The 20,520-nt window shown below is 35.8% G+C and overlaps 1 protein-coding gene and 1 long non-coding RNA gene across 2 annotated transcripts; both read left to right on the top strand.

Moving 5' to 3' along the window:
- The first annotated feature begins 6,112 nt into the window (after window positions 1-6,112).
- LOC141621197 (beta-fructofuranosidase, insoluble isoenzyme CWINV1-like) lies at window positions 6,113-8,179 on the top strand. Its single transcript, XM_074437859.1, has 5 exons — window positions 6,113-6,976; window positions 7,071-7,229; window positions 7,351-7,589; window positions 7,693-7,783; window positions 7,867-8,179. Exons 1-5 carry the CDS (start codon window positions 6,113-6,115, stop codon window positions 8,044-8,046), a joined length of 1,533 nt encoding a protein of 510 aa, XP_074293960.1. The 3' UTR covers window positions 8,047-8,179.
- Window positions 8,180-9,181: 1,002 nt separating this feature from the next.
- LOC141621196 (uncharacterized) lies at window positions 9,182-9,870 on the top strand. The gene is made up of 3 exons (XR_012532146.1): window positions 9,182-9,247; window positions 9,560-9,622; window positions 9,741-9,870. It is a non-coding gene; the product is annotated as an uncharacterized LOC141621196 (long non-coding RNA).
- Window positions 9,871-20,520: the final 10,650 nt, after the last annotated feature.

Raw genomic sequence — 20,520 nt, 5'->3', positions numbered from 1 at the left:
TTTCAAAAAAATTCACTTAAAATTGTTAATTGTTTTTTTTTTTTCAAAAAATCATACTGAATTACATACGTATGTAAGAAAATGCTTTAACTATATAATATGTATGATTTTAGTATGTTATACGTATAGTTGTTGGTATATAATGATATTATGCAGAGATTTTGATAAAGGGGTTTAATTTCACTTATTATGTAAGTTATGGGGCTAAATTACCCCAATTAAAAATTATGAGGGTTAATTTCACAATTGTACAAAGTTATGAGGATCAATCACCACTTTCCGATTGTTTTTACGTCACATATTAGCTCATTCAACATCACACATTCACACATATCTAGCATATTGAATATTTAAATATTTACCATGCATCCATGAGGACCATGACACACGTTTTTGCTAAATATAATTAAACACCTATCATTTATCAGTTATTTTAGTTAATACTTCACCGACCTATGACAAGCTTTTTTGTCGAAAGACAAAGAAATAAATAATGTTTGGAAGAAAAGGATAACACTCAACTACTCAAGCATGCATATAATTGCTTGAATTATTAATAATGAAAGTATTTCACTATTTTGGTTGAATTGGTTCTTTCTTTTTTGGTCTAAATATTTTGTCAAAATCTAATAATGGTCAATAATCTCAAAAGTTATACATGTTGTTACAATAATTTAATGACGTTGTGATAAACTTTGGAGTGATCTTGTAATTATCTTACCATTTTATATTTTTATTGCATCGTTTATCTTACTTGGTATATTATGGAGTACTTAGGTATCCATAGTTGTGTGGCGATATCGGTCCTTTACAATGGTTAGGGACGACACATTAATAATCCTCCTTAAGGATCTAAGAATTTTTCGAATATGGGATATTTGTGAATTGTGATCAAAGTAGGCATCCATTTGATTAAAAATGTTAACTTAATAATATATATGAAAGTGTTTATGTGTCTATAAGAAAACTGATGAGACACGAAATCGAGATGTAAAAATGTAGAATGATGAAGGCCAAATATGGGACGCAAAAGATAAGAGCCTCCGATCCACCTAATAATAATTAAGGTAAAGTTGGACCAAACGGTAACAAACTAAAGTGATTACAATTACACCTCCAAATTACGTGGAAGTTGACTCATTACTTGTACGTTAGTTTTAAATTTAACCACGTAATAATTCAATCGTATTTCCTCTTTTTTTTCTTTTCAATTTCTTTCTTTCTTTTTTCTTGATTGATACTCCATCTAACCACCTAAGTCAACGTTTAATTTAGTTTTTAAATTTATGGCCAATCGGAAAATGCGGCAGCTTGAAATATTTTAGGGCAAGAGGTTACTTACTATATAGACAATCACATGTTGCATGGCTTCGTTTTTCTAAACAACGTCGATTGCGTGTATTATTTCATTGCTTGATGATCCAAAAAATCATCAACTTATCTTTTATTTTGAAAATTTTATGTAGGATTGTTCCAGAAATACATAAAAAACAGACTATATACAGTATTCGGCAAACGTTTTCAAGTAAGACGGTAGTACAACGGTTATCCATTTATAATACCGAGACTTGAGTATATATTATTGTGTAGAACTTTATAGTTAAATAAAATGTATAAGTTGTTCTACGCAGTTATAAATTTATTGTAAAATATACTGTAGTTAATTATTCTTCTTTAAGGTAGAAGAGTAGAAGCTTAAGGTCAGGCATTATACCAAGGGAAGTAACATGCTTGTCGAAGTTTAGATCGTCAACTTGAATTTTTACAAGGATGAATTAATGACCCACATGAATGCATGTATGGGTGTTAATGAGCCAAGACGAGTCTGAGGTTGGCCTTACTCGGCTTGTACTCAAGAACAAAAATACGAGCTTGAGTGATGACTAACTTATCCGAGCTTGAAAAAATGTACTCGTTATCAAGCTTGCGAGCTCGAGCCAACCGAGTGTATATATAATTGTTAATTGTAATATTTTCTTTCTTCCGTTATTTTCAATAACAAGGCTCGAAACTTATGTGTAAAAATATTTGGCAAATCAGTAAGACATTTGTTATGTGTGATATAAAGATATAATCATGAGATTATTTTCATAAAAAATGAGCAACATCTAATCTAATCACACAAGTTCGTCCCGCTCGCGAGTTTTTCCAGTCAAGCCAACGTTTGCTCAGCTTGACTCGTTAAACTCTCGAGCCGAGCTTTGACCGAGCCGATTTCGAATTGCTCGTGAGCTGTCTCGTCTCATTATCAACCCTACATGCAAGGACATGAAATCATTTAATTTGCTCGTACCTATAGGAGAACACTCATGACGACGAGATTATTTGATGTATGTTACGATTCAGTAGTTATTAGAGTAGGAATCCTAGTTTTACCGAAAAAAAAGGAAATTAGTGTGCTAAATCATAAGTTTACCGAAAACAAATGATCAAGCTCTAAAATAATTTCACTAGTTACTAAACTCCTCATAACAGTGTAAAAAAAAAAAAAAAAAAAAAAAAAAAAAAAAAAGATATTCCCACCGTCTTGATTATTTGTTTTCCTTTATTTTTAACACCTTATCAAGGCAGACGGAACTCGGAAGTAACCATTTATAGCTAGTAACATCATTTGTATGACAAGTGAATTTAAATTTATATGAATATCAAATTTAATGAAAACATTTTCAAAACAGAAAGGTAAACAAACGATATTCGGGAATCGAAAGAGGGAGTAACATTATTCAACACTAGTCTTATATTAGCTTGAGAAGTTCAAACAAATTACCACATGATGTAAAAATATTGACCGTTGACCATTATTATTAGACATTATGACATACATATTTCTATTTTGTTGGTGAAAATGACATATTATTATACTCCATCATTTTCTATTAAACTTGGCTGATATAACTGATAAGGGCTCTCATATCTTAAACAAGTGATTAAAGGTTTGATTTCCAACTCCTACGAATGAAAAAAGCAAACTTGGAAGGGGTCAATCTATTAAATCATCTTCAGTATGACAATATCTCGAAAAAGATTACCCCAACTATCGGTATGAATACTCTGATAAAAAAAATCATTTTCTTTAACTAATCACACCAATTACTAATACGTATCCATATTTACTATCTCCACCTATAGTATACATCCACCAATTTCCTTGATGCTTCTCCTCTCACATTTGACCTTTTAAACCATGGATATATCATATATTTGGGTCCCACAAAATCAACAAATAACAAAATTAACCATGCAACTCACCATTTCTCCTCCTCTATAAATACCTTAACATTCAAGAACACCCTACTTCATTGAACTCCATCATTTCCTCTCATTTCTCATTCAATGAAAAAATTATTATAACATACATTTCATTAGCTACAATTATACGTTCCCTTAAAGGGTCGATCTCTAACATCCTGACTTATATATCATTAGTTCCTCGTTTATATCTCGGTTTTAACCCCTAAGCTACATATAAATAATTAAATTAAACTAAGCATGGCTTCTTCTTTGGTTATGTTGCTTATTTCCATCATTCTTTGTTATGGTTTGGTTAATATCCAAGCTTCTCACCATGTGTATAGCCACCTTCAAAACAAAATGTCATTTCCTCCTGTTAAGGAACCGTATCGAACCGGGTACCATTTTCAACCCGTTAAGAATTGGATTAATGGTACGTACTATTTTTAACATTTTCCCCCCTATTATTAGGGCTTGAATTTAATTTTTTAAAATTTTTTTCATGTTAATTATTTCTAACGTTGACTTTTTCTTAATTTGTATTTTGGAATCTACCAATGGTGTATGTGTACGTAGATCCCAACGGTTAGTTTTCATTGCCTCTCAACTTTGTTCTTGTTCTTTGTTTTTATTTTAAAAGTCAATGTTTACATTTTAGCTAAGATAGTTTTTTCTTTTGTTTTGTTTAGTTACGTAATGTAGTCTTATTCAAGGACTACGTACCGTACGTGTTCGTTCAAGGGTTAAAATCAGTTAGTCTTAACATTAACAAGAATGCTCGTAAAGTCCTAATAATAATAACGACGACATAATAACAATATTACTCCGTAATCTTATTTATACTCCGTATGTTTTATTTTTCGAACTTAATATTTCTCAAAATATACGAGTACTAAGTTACTAGCAAAAAGTAACATGGAGTACATGGTATGCAATTGCGGAATACTAGTCATATGAGAACATTTTTCGGAACAAATAAGATATAAATTTCATAACTTTACGTTGAAGTACTATTTACTTCATTTAAAATCACGTTAATGGAAAACCAAAAACGTAATTTATAAAAGAATAATATTATATACGAGTATAATGATGGATGAGAATAATTATTTCGGATAGTAGAATTAATTAAATTAAAATTAGAATAATACGTATATACATATATATCTCATGCACGAATGCGCACGTCTCAACTAGAGATGGCAATCCGGGCCGGGCTAAGGCGGGCGGCACGGGCACGGCACGAGTCCGGCACGGGCACGACACGGCACGGATGAATAATACTGATGGCACGGGCACGGCACGAACGGGTTTGAGGCGGGCCGCGGCTGCAATTTTTGGAAATTCCCGTGCCTAGGCACGGCACGGCCCAAGCACGGAGGGTCCGGCACGAACCAGGCACGGCGGGCCTGGCACGGCACGGCCCGAGATTTGGCCCGTTTCTTAATTATTTAATTAAATTCCATTTTTTAATATCGTTTTTTAATTATTTAATTAAATCTAGTACATTAAAAATACAAGTAATCAACTAATCAAGACATCAAGTACATTAATATTTAATAAAATATATATTTAAATCGTTAATATTCATTATTTATATAAATAAAAGTGTATTTAGAAAAAAAATACTAAGGTTATTGGGCGCCCACGTGCTAGGCACGATTAGCCCATGGGCCGACGGCCCGAGCACGAAATTGGGCGTGCCAGGAGCGGGCCGCGGCGGAGATTTGGGTGAGTGGGCCAGGCACGACGACGACACGCCAACCCAATATCCGTGCCTTTTCCGGGCCATTTTTTTTGGAAAAGCGACGATGGCCAAGACGCGCCGCCAAAGACGGCCTAAATGTAAGTCACAAGCTCCCAATAAGTTGCTTTACAATGAGTCATGACAAGCTGTATTTTAGTGCTCTCTTTTTGGATCTCGTCGTCAATTTTTTAAAAAGTCAATTCGTATCGTCTTTTTATTTTTTGGTGACCGAAACAGTACCCGCTACTTTTAGAGTACATTGAGTATACCGTATACTAAACCTTCTAATTAAATCTTGATTGACTCTGAGTTTTCAAAGTAGGTGATGTTTGGTAAACGGCATATTGACCAATTTTTAGCATATTAAAGGGTTTTAGCATGTTTGACCAATCAATATGCTAATTTTAGTGTTTGGTAAAACATATTGAAACAAAGATATTTGGGAATATGTTGTTTTTTCAATATCTTCGCTTACCCAAAGATATTGGTTAACATATTATAAAATAGGAAATTTTTCTCCATTTTACAAAGAAAACTAACAATCTACTAATCGTAATCTGTCAATTACTAAACACTCAAATTAATTCTGCTAATTATAATATGCTAGTCAAACCTTCTGATAAAATCTATAATTTATAATATGTTTTTGCAATTTGCTTATGCTGAAATTAATCCGCTGTTTACCAAACAGGGTTTATATATTAATAATTTTCACTCTTTCAAAGTAATATTTATCCAAGTTTAATTTTTATATTGACCATTTGACATATAATATTGCAAATTAAGAAATGGTTTCTGACTTACTTTCATTATTTATAATTCAAAACACGTCTTTTTGAATAAATTAGTCATAGCAAAATAAACATTCATCATGTTTACGTTCTGATCTAATTCTTATGAACGTTTTGACAAGTATGACGGACATTAACTCAACATTAACATACCCTTCTTGCAACGATTGGGCACATATTTTTTTATTGAAAAATTCTTGATTAAAAGTGTTCGTATATTAATTGTCGTATATTTTATAGAACATTTTCGTATATTTTATACTCCATACTTTGTTATTAATTAAAAATGTTAACAATTTTAATTGTCATTAATTTGGGTGTACGGTAACATACTGCAGCACCAATGTTATACAAAGGAATATACCACTTATTCTACCAATACAACCCAAATGGAGTAGTATGGGGTCCCCCAGTGTGGGGCCATTCAACATCGACAGACATGATTAACTGGTCACCTCAACCCTTAACCATAAAACCCGAAATCCCAGCCAACAAATACGGAAGTTGGTCTGGTTCGGCCACAATTCTCCCCGGAAATTACCCGGTTATTTTATTCACCGGAATCATCAACCAACAAAACGGTCAAGTCCAAGACATAGCCCTACCTAAGGACCCAAACGACCCATTTCTTAAGGAATGGTACGTGCCTAAGGCCAATAACCCGGTCATCTACCCTACACCACAAAACGGTATCAATGCCAGCTCGTTTCGAGACCCGACAACTGCCTGGATCCTCCCAGATGGTAAATGGAGAGTCCTTGTAGGGAACAAGATTGGAACCGAAGGCGTCGCGTTGTTATTTAAAAGTAAAGATTTTATTCATTGGGGTTTGGCTAAACGTCCATTGTATTCTTACCAAAAAAGTGGAATGTGGGAATGTCCTGATTTTTTTCCGGTTTATGCTAACGGTAATAGTATCGGAGTCGAGGACTCGATTTTTGGGAGAGGAGTTAAGCATGTACTTAAGGTTAGTTTGGATGATACGAAGCATGATGTTTATACTGTCGGGAATTACAATGTGAAGAAAGACGGTTTTACCCCTGATGTCGGGTTTATGAACGCTTCTAGTTTGAGGTACGATTATGGGAAATATTACGCGTCTAAGACGTTTTTTGATGGGTCGAAGAAAAGGAGGATTTTGCTCGGTTGGGCTAATGAGTCGTCTTCTGTCGAAGACGATGTTAAGAAAGGATGGTCCGGGATTCATGTAAGTTTCGTTAAATAGTAGAGTTGTTCATGAGTCGTCTTAGTGATTGTTGAAAACTTTTTGTTAGAAGATTTTTTTTCGATTTTAAATGCAGACGATTCCAAGACAAATTTGGCTAGACAAATCTAAGAAGCAGTTGATCCAATGGCCGATTGCGGAAATCGAGACGTTGAGACGAAAACCGGTTAATGTTAACATCAGAGCACTCAAAGGAGGGTCGACTGTTGAAGTTAAAGGTGTTACTGCTGTACAGGTGAAATACAAATTTACACAATTAGTTACATTTTTTTTTTTTTATAAAATAAGACGGTCTGATACTATGAGACTGTTACTCATATAGTTTTAACTTGTGCAATTTTATGCAAAATTTTCAGGCAGATGCGTCAATAACATTTAAGATCAAGGATTTGAGCAAAATTGAGAAATATAACCCGAGTTGGACCGACCCACAATTGCTATGTAGCCGAAAGGGTGTGTCCGCCAAAGGTGGGGTCGGACCATTTGGGCTATTAACATTGGCGTCCAAGGGCTTAGAAGAGTACACTGCTGTTTTCTTCAGAGTTTTCAAAGATCACGAAAAATTTGTGGTTCTAATGTGTAGTGATCAAAGCAGGTAAATTCGATTTAAACCGTATTTTCCAACGTCTATATATAGAATGTGGAGTAACGTAAAATTATGACTAACTAAATTAAAATGCTAATGTTTTTGTATATAGGTCGTCTAAAAACCCGACTACTGACAAAACGACGTATGGAACTTTCGTGGATGTAGATCCGATTGCTGAGGGGTTGTCCTTAAGAACATTGGTAAGTTAAATAACAAGATTTATATACGGAGAATGTTTTTTAATTACTTGAATATGAAACTTCTCGGGTTATATATATGGCAGATTGATCATTCCGTGGTAGAGAGTTATGGAGCGAAAGGAAAGAATGTAATAACAGCAAGAGCATACCCGACATTGGCGACATTCAAGAACGTTCACTTGTACGCCTTCAACTATGGCTCATCGAATGTTGAAGTTAGCGAGTTGAAGGCATGGAGCATGAAGAAAGCTCGCATAGCTTAGATTTAGAGTTCTAAAAGAGATTTCTTTTGTCTTAATTACACTATTTGATTATGCATTGTATTTTATTTGTTAAATGTAAAGTGTGCATGTTTTGATGAGGGCAAACATTTATGTGAAAATGTAATTTTTGACCTATTTAATAACAGAGAGAACGATTGCGAGTCACGGTACAATGGTACTATAATGGTAGAAATAGCTTTTTTTCTAGGTATTAAGTAACTGACGTACTTTTTCAGATCCATTCATTCGTTTACCTATGATTAAAATACCTTTTACTGCAAATAAAAAAGGTAAAAAAATGAGTGAGACGGAGAAAATACAACTTTACAATTACACTTTAGGTAAAATCATCAGACACAGGTATTTCCGGCCAATATCCACTCAAAAAACTCTACACAATATCATGTAGAGACTAGAGACAGCATGGGTAATAAATGAGCAGGGGTCGACAAATCTACCATTGTACCATGAAGGCCGAGTCGAACTCAAAAGGTACTTGAGAAACAAAACCATGTATATAATTTCATTTTATGTTTCAAGCAATCATATTACAAATCCTTCGCGAAAGAGGAAAACCAAACGAATTAATTTCATTTTATCTCATAGTCTTGCTCCATTAAATTCTGAAGCTCCGATCCTCAGCCTGTCAAGTTTTAAAGTGAGAACTGCTACCTTCTGAAGCTTTTTCCTCTCCCTGCTCCTGTGTGGCTTCATTTGCAACTCCGTCAACCTCAACTACACCATTCACAATTTCGTACCTCTATAGATGATGGGAACGAAAACAGAAATTAATTAATTAGTAAACGGTAACGTAAGAGCTTCATTTTCAACTCCGTCAACCTCAACTACCGTGATCGCTTGCACAACCGGCTCATATGGCCAGGCTATATATTAATAAACGGTAAGGTACTGATCATCTCAGCTATATCTTGTAGGGGATGAAGATCTTGTGAAGAATTTTATGTTAAATTGTTGTCTTACTGCTTGATCTGTTACTTGTTAGCGCTGCAGGCTTTGCATGCTTAAAACTACAGTATATCCCAATGTTCAGAGTTCAAGACATCTTTTGCTTGAAACAGAGTATGTAGGTCATGTTAAAGGCTTATTTGCTTACGTTGTCGACAATTTATATCTCAGGGAGCTTGGTCATGAGAATGGCATTTCTACCTTTTGAAGAAAGTTCCTATGTGACTTTTGCAAGGTCAGCTACAGGTTATAATTAAGCTTCTTCTTATCAATTCTCCAAAAAATTTCATATATACTCAATAGCTCTTGAGGCTAGGCATCTCTACTTCCGCTCTTTAGGTTGTATCTGCATTTGTTTTTGAAAATCTTAGTTCTCACTGAAAAGCTATCCTTAATTCATCGTCAAAAGACAGCAACTAAACTCCCTCAAAAAAAAAAAAAAAAAAAAAAGCCCTGAAGCTGTAAAAATGTTGTATCACCATGCACCCTAACTTGGAGTATTATATACTGTTAAATCATATATTAAATGCCGCCTTTCACATTGCAGAAGAATCAGCGGACAGAAGGAAACAGCGCCTAACAGAAGCCCTGAAGCTTGTGTTGTTAATTGGTATGTCTGCCCATCTTGTTGCGTCATTGATCTACTTCCCGCCGAGAGAAAAGTGTAAGGTCATATTCCGGATTTATTCATGTAACGAACTCTATATTTGTGTTGGCGATTGTCGTAGGTCTTATTGTTGTGGCTTTTGGACCAAGCTATTCTTATTCACTCATTAGATTGTTGTATGGCCATAAGTGGAGTGATGGAGAAGCTTCACCTGCTCTCAAATACTATTGCTTGTACGTTATGCTTCTTGCTATGAATGGTAAGTGATATTTTTCAAGAATTTTAATGACTCACTGTATTATTTCAATTACTTTTGAACTTTCTTTTTAACTAAAATTACTTCTCATTCCCGCACTTGTCGGCTCAAATAAAAACAAATGGACTTTCTAATTTTATGTTAATTACTATGAACGAACATTCACGAGACCCCCTCTGTAACAGTCCATATACAGATTTCATTATTTATTTTTCAATTTTTGGGTTGCATCAGGAACATCGGAAGCTTTCCTGCATGCTGAGAGCCAATTGAAGCGCTCTAATGATTCGTTACTTGTCTTTTCACTGATATATGTTTTACTGAATATCCTGCTTGTTCGATCAGCTGGGGCCATTGGTTTAATAATAGCAAATTCTACCAGTATCCTTGTTTATGTTCATCTTTCTAGACAATCGTCGTGACAACTGTCACGGTCTTTTTTGGGCCAATTTCTTTGGCCTTCTATACATAAGAGCGTCTTTTTACGTGTCAATTCATATTTTCAAGTAAACAAGTCCTATCAGATATTTCTTTTAGTTGTTCTTAGACTGCTAGTTTATTTCAGAAAATTTTCTGGTCAAATGCTACATGTAGCTTATTTCAGAAAATTTTACATCACTCTTGCTGGTGGTAATGGCTTTCTGTGTTGCTGTTATGTTGTGAGTTTCCAACCTCCGTTTCCTTGACTATAGTAAAGATATGGAGCCGTCACTCTCATATCCGAAAAGATATTTCTGGACAAAGATAACTTCTGGTTTTCCTTTTTAGTTCACTTTTCCGTTGGATTTACTTGCTTCTGTGTTTCCGCTGTTCTCATGTAAGTCTTGTTTCCATTTCCATCCTATACTCTGCACTGTTTAACTGCGGAATCAGATAGTTTCTAAAGTTCCACTTGATCTTCTTTTTGTTTCATCAACAAACTGATCCGTATTCGCCATCATGCCGACTAGATGGAAATATCCTCTTCTCACATCACTGGAGGTATGTTCTTCTCTCCCTCCCCTGCTTGCCTAGTTGCTTTATCGATTCTCATTCAGTTAAAGACAATCCAACCACTGCTTTTATGCAACACTTACCTGCTGATCGAAGTTGGTTTATGAGGGATGTTCTCTCTTAAGCAAGTGGTCTAACATGAAAAGACTATAGTTAGGACTTAGGAGGTGTCAAGGCGGAAGTACGGGATACTCTTGGTCAACAAAAACCATCCACTTACAGTTGCTATGCTTTTCCGATCTAAGCTGAAATATCATGGAATTTGCTAGTCGATCAGAAAGCAACGAGTTTAACTTTAGGCTTATGTATGATTTTGAGCACCTTCCATGTTTATGATAGTGTGATGAAGCTCTATATCACGCACCTCTCGGAAAACCTCACCTATGCCTTCTCTGCTTTTTTCCCTATTGGTTGTCCCTTGGCCACACCACATGCTACGTTAGACACGACACTCCTGACACATAGTCGAAAAATGTGATTGTTTTCACATAAAAACATGTACGAGACCCGTAGTAGGGTTTGAGTAACATAGTTCTCAAGCTCTCGTCCTATTTGTTAATAACTTTCTATTTCTCAGTCGATTGATTTCCTACCCGTCCTTGTTCAATGTTTCCCGTAAAACATAATGTGTACAACTCTCACAGGCCGGCCGGGTACCTCACTACCTCGTCTTTCATCGATAGCCATCAACCTATGAGATGGCTTTTCTACAAGGAATTACGGTATCAAGAAAAATTCAGGGCATCAAAGATCGAGCCATTTCCATCGTATCCACTAGGTTAATACTCAATAGGTGACTTGTATTCTTTTCCCAAAATTGAGGGAAAGTTAAATTTTTACTTATCCAAATGATGTGTACAAAAGGATTTGGGTGATGTTAAAAAGATTTTTTTGGAAGCGGATCTAGAAAATGTTCTCCAAAGAAAATATAATACATAATTCTACATGAAAATATAAATTTACTCTATTTTTACCTAAGAATTGGATCAAAATACTGATGTGACCTCTATTATACTGTGGCGGTCTGGCTGACTTGTTTCGAAATCAACAATAGGAATGTAAACTCACTAATGCATAGCTTGGGAATCGGGATGTTCCTTAATAGGCAAGACTTCATCTGTTGTGCGGTCAGTTGTGCTCGTTTTTTACTTCTCTTCCGAGACAGCAACCAGGCAACGCATCTCGGGGTCTCGACTCAGGACGATGATTCCTGTTGAAGCTAAATATACGTTTTCGGCAACAAATAATTAATAATATGAAGAGGAAGAATGAGTACTAGATTTAGTCGGCCACCTCCGGCAAGGGCATCGGCGATGCATCTAGTTTATCCGCGACATGTTTCAGACTCTCCCCTTCTCTTTATCTTCCCTGTCTTCACTCCGACCATTGCGCAAGCTTCACTGCCACCATCGAACACCACCGCACCAGAATAACTCGAAACAAAAATGACGACGCCGACGACATTTTTCCAGTCACTTACACATGTTTCATCTACAAAATTCGTTTTCAAATTAAGTAAATCTAAGCTCGAAAATCGACAATCACTGCTGGCACAAGAATGACCACCTATACTCCTGAAGCTCGACGGTAATTTTTAAATCCGAGCATCATTTTATTTGTAGATTCGGCGAAGGTTTTACTTTCCCTTAGAAATGCGGTGTTTTGGTGGTCGATCCGACGAAGGTTTTACCAACGCCAGTCAATCGACTCCGATGCCCTTTCATTTTACCATTGATTGTCCTCTCATCTTACGTGTTGGTTAAGATGGCTGGGTGCTTATAAGGTGATTAGCTGATGGGGTAGTGGTGGTCAATTAAGGGGCGATGGTTGTCGGAGTTTCTGTGACTTGGTCACTTGGGTGACATGTATGGTGAATGGTTGAATATTGCGACTGAGTGTTACTGCTCCGGTGGTGGTGATGATGGATGGTGCGAAATGGAGGTGTAGGGCAGCTCATCGTGGCTTCAATTGGTGGAAGTGGTGAACTGGACTCGGGTTTTGATTCTGAGTTCAGTGTTGAAGATGGAGATGGTGGTCATGGCTTGGTTTCGATGTCGAGACGAGCTGGGGTTGATTTTGGTGGGTCACTGGTTCACAACGGTGAATTCACAAAAACTTGGCCATTGAATTAATACTTTGCCAATTGTTAAATGAAATTGTTGGTGGAGTTGTATAGCAAAACGAAGGAAGCAGGGGATTTGTGACTTTATCAAAGTCATTGGTCAACTTACTAGATACATGCATTTAAAGTATTAGATACGCTACTTTAAATTACTAGATACATTTCTTTAAATTGCCACAGATACACTCATTTAAGTAACTAGATACATTTCTTTAAATTGCTAGATACACTCTTTAAGTAACTAGATACATTTCTTTAAATAGCTAGATACGCTCCTTTAACTTATAATGTATACCTTTAAAGTGTTAGATACGCTCTTTTAAGTTACTAGATACATTTCTTTAAATTGCAAGATACACTCCTTTAAGTAACTAGATACATTTCTTTAAATAGCTAGATACGCTCCTTTAACTTATAATGCATACCTTTAAAGTGTTAGATACGCTCTTTTAAGTTACTAGATACATTTCTTTAAATTGCAAGATACACTCCTTTAAGTAACTAGATACATTTCTTTAAATAGCTAGATACACTCCTTTAACTTAATGCATAACTTTAAGTTGCTAGATACACTCCTTTAAATGACTAGATACACACCTTAAACGAGCTTGATACACTTCTTTCAGTAACTAGATACATTTCTTTAAATAGTTAGATACGGTCCTTTAACTTATAATGCATACCTTTAAAGTGTTAGATACGCTCTTTTAAGTTACTAGATACATTTCTTTAAATTGCAAGATACACTCCTTTAAGTAACTAGATACATTTCTTTAAATAGCTAGATACACTTCTTTAACTTAATGCATAACGTTCACTTGCTAGATACACTCCTTTAAATGACTAGATACACACCTTAAACTAGCTAGATACACTCCCTTCAAGTAACTAGATACATTTCTTTAAATAGCTAGATACGCTACTTTAACTTAATGCATAACGTTTAAGTTGCTAGAGATCACACTCAGTAATGTTCATTGGCTCCATCAGAAAACAGAAAGGTAGCCAGGCATGCATACAAGAAAATAACCACAAACAAAAGAAATGCAACAAGAAAACCATTGTTTTTTCATTTAATTTTCAAAGATCACATACAAGAAATTCCCCGCCTTTGGTTTCTAACAACTGCAATTTAACATTCGATTCTGAAAGGTAAAAGTACAAACAAGACACATAAAACTATTTTCCTGAACCAACTCCTCTAAGGCTATAAAACAAACCAACGACAACCACTCGCAGAGTCAGAGCCAATCGCGCTGCTGCAACTTAAGAGGCAAATAAACATCAGACAAGTACTGAAACCCAAAAGAACTAAGCGCCTGAATTTCCGCCTTTTGCTTACTCTTAACCTTCAACTCCAACTCCTGAACCCACCTAGGATTCTTCTTGACAAAATCCTCCTCCAGTAAATCCTTCCCCGTCTAAATATCCTGCTCGGTCATAGGCAACCTACATTGCTCAGAAATCTTATACTTTATCAATTTCTACAAACACAAACCCACCACAAATCATTAATTGAATTGAATTGAATTAATCAATCAGAGAGTTAGTAGAAGAAGTGGTGACCTGGATGGATATCAAAGAGGTGATATTAACACGCCCTTGAAAAGCCATGAGCATGATTTTAGAGCCATCGCCGATGCGGAATGAGCTTAGAGATGCACAATTAATGTCTGAGTGTTTCTGTCCAAGAGAGGGTACTGTTCAATGCCCAAGCTACTAATTATTCAATTCATAAAAACTAAATCCCAAACTAAAAGATGATGTACTGATGAAAGATTTTGACATGAGCCTCCATTATGTCGACATTTCCCCGATTAACTGGCCTTCCGAAAGGTTCCCTCTTAGTGTTGTCTTGTAGGCATTTCCAAAAGGTTCCCTCTTATTGTTCGAGGTTTCAGGAGGAATACTGAATGTGACAGAAGTAGATAAGATGGCTAAAATTGAGAAAAAGTAAGGAATGCAATAGAGCCAACAGTACAATAATTCAAATCCGAGGTTTCTGGGGGTATTCCTCATAGTTGGAGTTGCTACAGCAACATCTCTCCTCATTTTTTAATACACTTCTTGTATGAGAATCGGGACATCTGGATGAACTCGGATGATTCCATAAGGAGTAAAAGCAAAAGGCTAGCCAAAGCCTTTGAGAATCGAGACATGACTGCTCACACATTCAGGAAAAAGGATGCACAAACCCTGCTCGGAACCCCCGCGCCTTATTCATTCAGGCAAAAGGATACATAAATCATACATGCGACGCTGAAGGGCATGAAATAAACATGGGCATGACTTGGGTCTCTGATTCGAAATTTACTCGGCCCTTGCTCGATCTCATGGATAAATCTCCCCTTGATTGTGTAAAGGTTCTTGCAAGGACCGTCGTGCATAATTGGCAGCTCTCCCTCATCGTATACATAAACCTTCAGCCTACGCTCCATTTCTAAGTAACTCCTGAAATACATGGTAGATGAAAAAGCCAACTGCCAGCTATTCCTGAAATGTAGATAGGCAGGCCAATGTCAAGGTATGGACATTCACGAAAGTTTTTTTTTTCTTTTACTTAAAACGGTTCTGCATTTTAAAAAAAATAATGAGAGAAATAGAGAATAATAAAATAGATGGAGAGAAAGGAGAGTTAAATTACTGTTATGTATCCACATCCACAACACTTACATTTACTAGACCCACTCTCATTTCGTTTCTACATGTATATGCCATACTAAATGATTTATCAAGTCCATATCTTAAAGCCTATGACTTTACCGTTTGAGAGAATAATAGATTGTATAAAATAGATGGAGAGAATAATTACGCTCTTTATAACCTCTTATGTGTATGTCTATGACTTTACCGTTTGAGATTGAATTAGTCGCCTTTCATATTTATGCTAAAAGCCTTAAATACACCAAAGATGCCTTACATGTTTACCAAACAGGACCTCGATCGTTAGATTCTCTTTCAGAATGACACCAGAAGTACCTAAGAATAACAAACCAATTGACATACCAAATTGGCACAAGTGCAGGAAAGAGGGGGTAACTTAAGTATAGTAATAGTACTACTGGAAAAGGTTGTGGTTTGAGTAGGTTATAATGTTAGAATGAGATGGTTTCCCATTAAATGAAGTCCGTCTTGCAGTTTTACCTGGTTGATGGAAGGCTGGATCGATGGCGAGAATCTTTGGTGCGTGGGTGAATGTTAAAACCAGCAGGCCTCTCCTCATCATTATTATCCTTTTGTGGGGAGTTTCATTCCTGACCCGAAGTCGATAAAGCTTCCTGGTTTTCCTGCAATGAAAACTCATTATTAACATATCAACGACATTCTGTCGAAATGTCATTGTGTCATCAATAAATACCAGTCTATCTATAACCAAATGTTGTTGCTCCTGTTATACAAACAGGTCACGCATCAACCTGAATTTAGACAGTCTCTTGTCGTATTCCTGCTCACACATTCAGGAAAAAGGATACATAAATCATACATGTATCTAGTATTATTCATACATGTATCTAGTAACAGTGCTTCATGTATCCACCCCATTGGAATCTTGATACATAACAGTTATTTCCCCTGACCACCACACAAACCCTGCCCCCCACAACCACTCGAGATACACAAATTAGTATCTCAGATACACATATCAATACTCCCGGATACACAAATCGATTTGTGTATCTAGGGTATTGATATGTGTATCTCGAATAGATTTTTTTGATTGAATTTTCTCATATGTAGCCCTCAACTATTGATTATTGAGTTCTAGAAGTTAAGTTTTAATCGACAATTTATTAGTCGTAGGAAAAAAAAGAAAAGAGAAAAAACTAACCACAACAACATCAGTATTGCAGATTTGAATACCCGATTGCATATTCTCCTCCATAAACCTTGACGCTGCAAACCTGGTTCAAGAGACAAATGAAAATTCTAATTTATAACTCCGAATAAAACACAGTAGCAATAACACCAGTTTCCAACGGATATGAAAAACAACATTAATCAATCAATTCCTAGCCGTTTCGCAATAAAGATTCAATCAAATCCCTAAAATAACTTTCTCAAATTGGTGAAAAACCAAACTTGAATTGAACTGCCCACCAATTTTTCAATAAAATCAATCAAACCACCAAATTTTTACAAATTAAGAAATACCCAGATTATCGTTGTTAGTATTTTTTTTTTTTTTGCAAAATTCAATCAAAATGCGAGATTCTACAATAAATGAAGTAAGATTTCAGAAAACTAACTCTACCATCGAAGAAATCGAAAATTTAGAGCCGAAAAATACAATTCATGAAAGTGAAGAAGTCGGAAAATTGACTGGTGAAGTTAATCCATGATATGGAAACTCCATCAACGTGAACACCTCCGCGGTGCGCCGACAAGCTCTAGCCATTGCCCCGAGAACAGCGGTGCCTTGTCGGTCCTCTGGTGGCAGCTGCAAAAGTGGTTGGTAGTGATGGTTTTGTGGTGGGTAAGAATGAGTAAGAATAAAATTAGGGATTTGAGTTACTAGTGTCAGGTTTGACTTTGAAACTAGGATTTTTAAGTTAGTTCGTACGGTTCGCACCTGACCCCGACCCTATATAAATATATATATATATATATATATATATATATATATATATAGATAGAGAGAGAGAGAGAGAGAGAGAGAGAGAGAGAGAGAGAAGGGTTCTTATAAGGCTTTTATACCATATAAGGCCCTAAGTCCTTATAAGAGCCCTTGGATGAAGGGATTGAATGGATGAGATGAGGAGAGAGGGGGTATTTTTTAGAGCAAAAAAAAAGAAAAGGAAATGCTTGTTGTATGAGAGAGGGTCCACTGGCACTGTTTTCTGTACTTCCTCCACTGCATATCCCGCGGACAATAGGAATAAACAAACACAAATATATCATTTTGCATGCTTTCCCTCTTCATTCACCATTCAAAACCTCTCAACAAGCAAAACCCATAAAAATCACCACAAAAACGATCCTAAATCCTGTAAAATCCAATATAAATCATCAAAAAAATAAGAGAAATTTCATCCCAAATGTAAAACAACTTCATTGATCATCAGATAAATAAATTGTTATCAGATAAACTACTTCATTGTTCATCCGTTAAAATTCATTAGCTTTGTTGAAGACAAAATAAATTGTCATTGTTCATCAGAGAAAGAAGCGGAAATGACAAATCGGTGTTTGTGAAATGGATCATATGCAGATTGAAGTTGCCGTCGATGGTGAGTTGTTTACTTTCTTATTTGTGTCTAGGTTATTATTGTAGCTTGATGTTCAAATATAAAGTGCTATATGTAATTTTGGATTGATGTTCATTATTGTAGCTTGTAGTTATTTCATTTGTGTTCATTATTCTTAATGGTGTTGTACTTTAATGGTGTTCATCAGATTTGTTCTTTGATTTTGGTAGCTTGTTGGTCATGGCAAAAAATGATGGAAATTTAAAAGCTTGATAAAGAACGAATTATAACTTCAGTGGGTTTTAGTAAAACTCTGACCATAATATGTATAACTTCAATAATACAGTGTACTCATGCAGTTCTTATATTCATCGTGTTATAACTCCACTGGTTTTTTGTAAAACTCTTTGACAATTTCCTGCAGCTTCAGGTAACAGAGTAATTCAAACCCTAAATTGTGCGTAAAAACTCTTACTAAACAACCAATGTTGATATAGTTATTCATGTTATAGCTTAAGTTATACATTCATTAAGTGAAGTTATAGGATGTGGAGGGTTGTACATTATATGCCTAGAGTTATACAGGCTGTGTCTAGAGTTATACATTGTATGATTAGAGTTATACAGACTGTGTATAGAGTTATACATTATATGCCTAGAGTTATATATTGTATGATTACAGTTATACAAATTTTGTACAGGAGTTATACAACACATCACTGCAGTTATGAAAAAAGGCAAAATTTATTAGACAGCTATGAGTTATACAAAAAATATCAAGAGTTATATAAAATGTGTACAACAGTTATACAACACATGACCGCAGTTATGAAAAAGGCAAAATTTATTAGACAGTTATGAGTTTTACAAAAAATAACAAGAGTTATACAAATTGTGTACAAGAGTTATACACTCTGTGAAGTACAGTTATCCATATATGGGTAAGAGTTATACATTGTATGACTAGAGTTATACATTCTCAAACTACAAAGAATATTAGTCTACAAATGTATAACTCTAGGCATATAATGTATAACTCTTAGCATATACAGACTGTGTTTGGAGTTATACATTATATGCCTAGAGTTATACATTATATGCCTAGAGTTATACATTATACGCTAAGAGTTATACATTATATGCTAAGGAGTTATACAGTCTGTGCCTAGAGTTGTACATTGTATAGCTAGAGTTATACAGTCTGTGCCTAGAGTTATACATTGTATAGCTAGAGTTATACAGTCCGTGCCTAGAGTTATACATTGTATAGCTAGAGTTATACATTGTATGACTAGAGTTATACAGACTGTGTATAGAGTTATACATTATATGCCTACAGTTATACAGTCTGTGCCTAGAGTTATACATTGTATGACTAGAGTTATACAGAGTGTGACTAGAGTTATACATTGTATGACTAGAGTTATACAAACTGTGACTAGAGTTATACATTATATGCCTACAGTTATACAGTTTGTGCCCAGAGTTATACAGTCTGTGCCTAGAGTTATACAGTCTGTGCCCAGAGTTATACAGTCTGTGCCTAGAGTTATAAAGTCTGTGCCCAGAGTTATACAGTCTGTGCCTAGAGTTATACAGTTGTAGATACCCAGTATCTGCCGAGACTCCAACAAACACCCGATGATTATCGGACTACAACATATTTTGGGATCGCAGCGTTTGATCAACAGTTTGTGTACAACTTTACGTCGGAAAACTTAAAACGATTTCGAAAACAAAACATTTCAAAACATTTCCAAAAATACCTGGAGTGTTTAATGCACGACGACGGGGTCGCAATGACACTAACTAGAGTCAAAACCGACACCGGACCAAAAACCGACTCGAAAATTCAAATCCCGACTCCAACAACGAGTCAAACCGAGTCAAACAAAAAAACCAAAAATATCTCAAGCCTTCTATGCTAAGTTTTCCCGGATTCATGTTGGTTAAGTACCAAACATGTGACTACAAAACCTAGGATAGAACAAATCATGATTGCGTTTGTTGTGATAGTGACAACACAACTCGAAGTGCCGCGACGTAGCTCGCGCCTCTTTGAGCAGCCCAGGTGGCCACGTCGCTCAAAACTCACACAACCACTCATTTTCCTATAAATACCCCTCAAATGCCACCCATTTGAGACTCACGCGAGTGTCCGTCCCCTCTTTTCTCCCTTAAAATTCTCGACTCGACTTCTTAAGTCACAACCCGACGCGTATTTACGACCTACCGATCGTAAATACAAGCCTTACACATTGTTTGGTACCGTCATCATGCATTAAATCACTTGTCCGACCACTTTGACCACTACACCATCACTAAACTTTTAAAACACTCTTTT

This window comes from Silene latifolia, chromosome X, assembly GCF_048544455.1.
Source record: "Silene latifolia isolate original U9 population chromosome X, ASM4854445v1, whole genome shotgun sequence".
NCBI classification, from domain to species: Eukaryota; Viridiplantae; Streptophyta; class Magnoliopsida; order Caryophyllales; family Caryophyllaceae; genus Silene; species Silene latifolia.
Note: the sequence above shows the minus strand (reverse complement) of the source record. Positions and strands in the feature narration are given on the sequence as shown.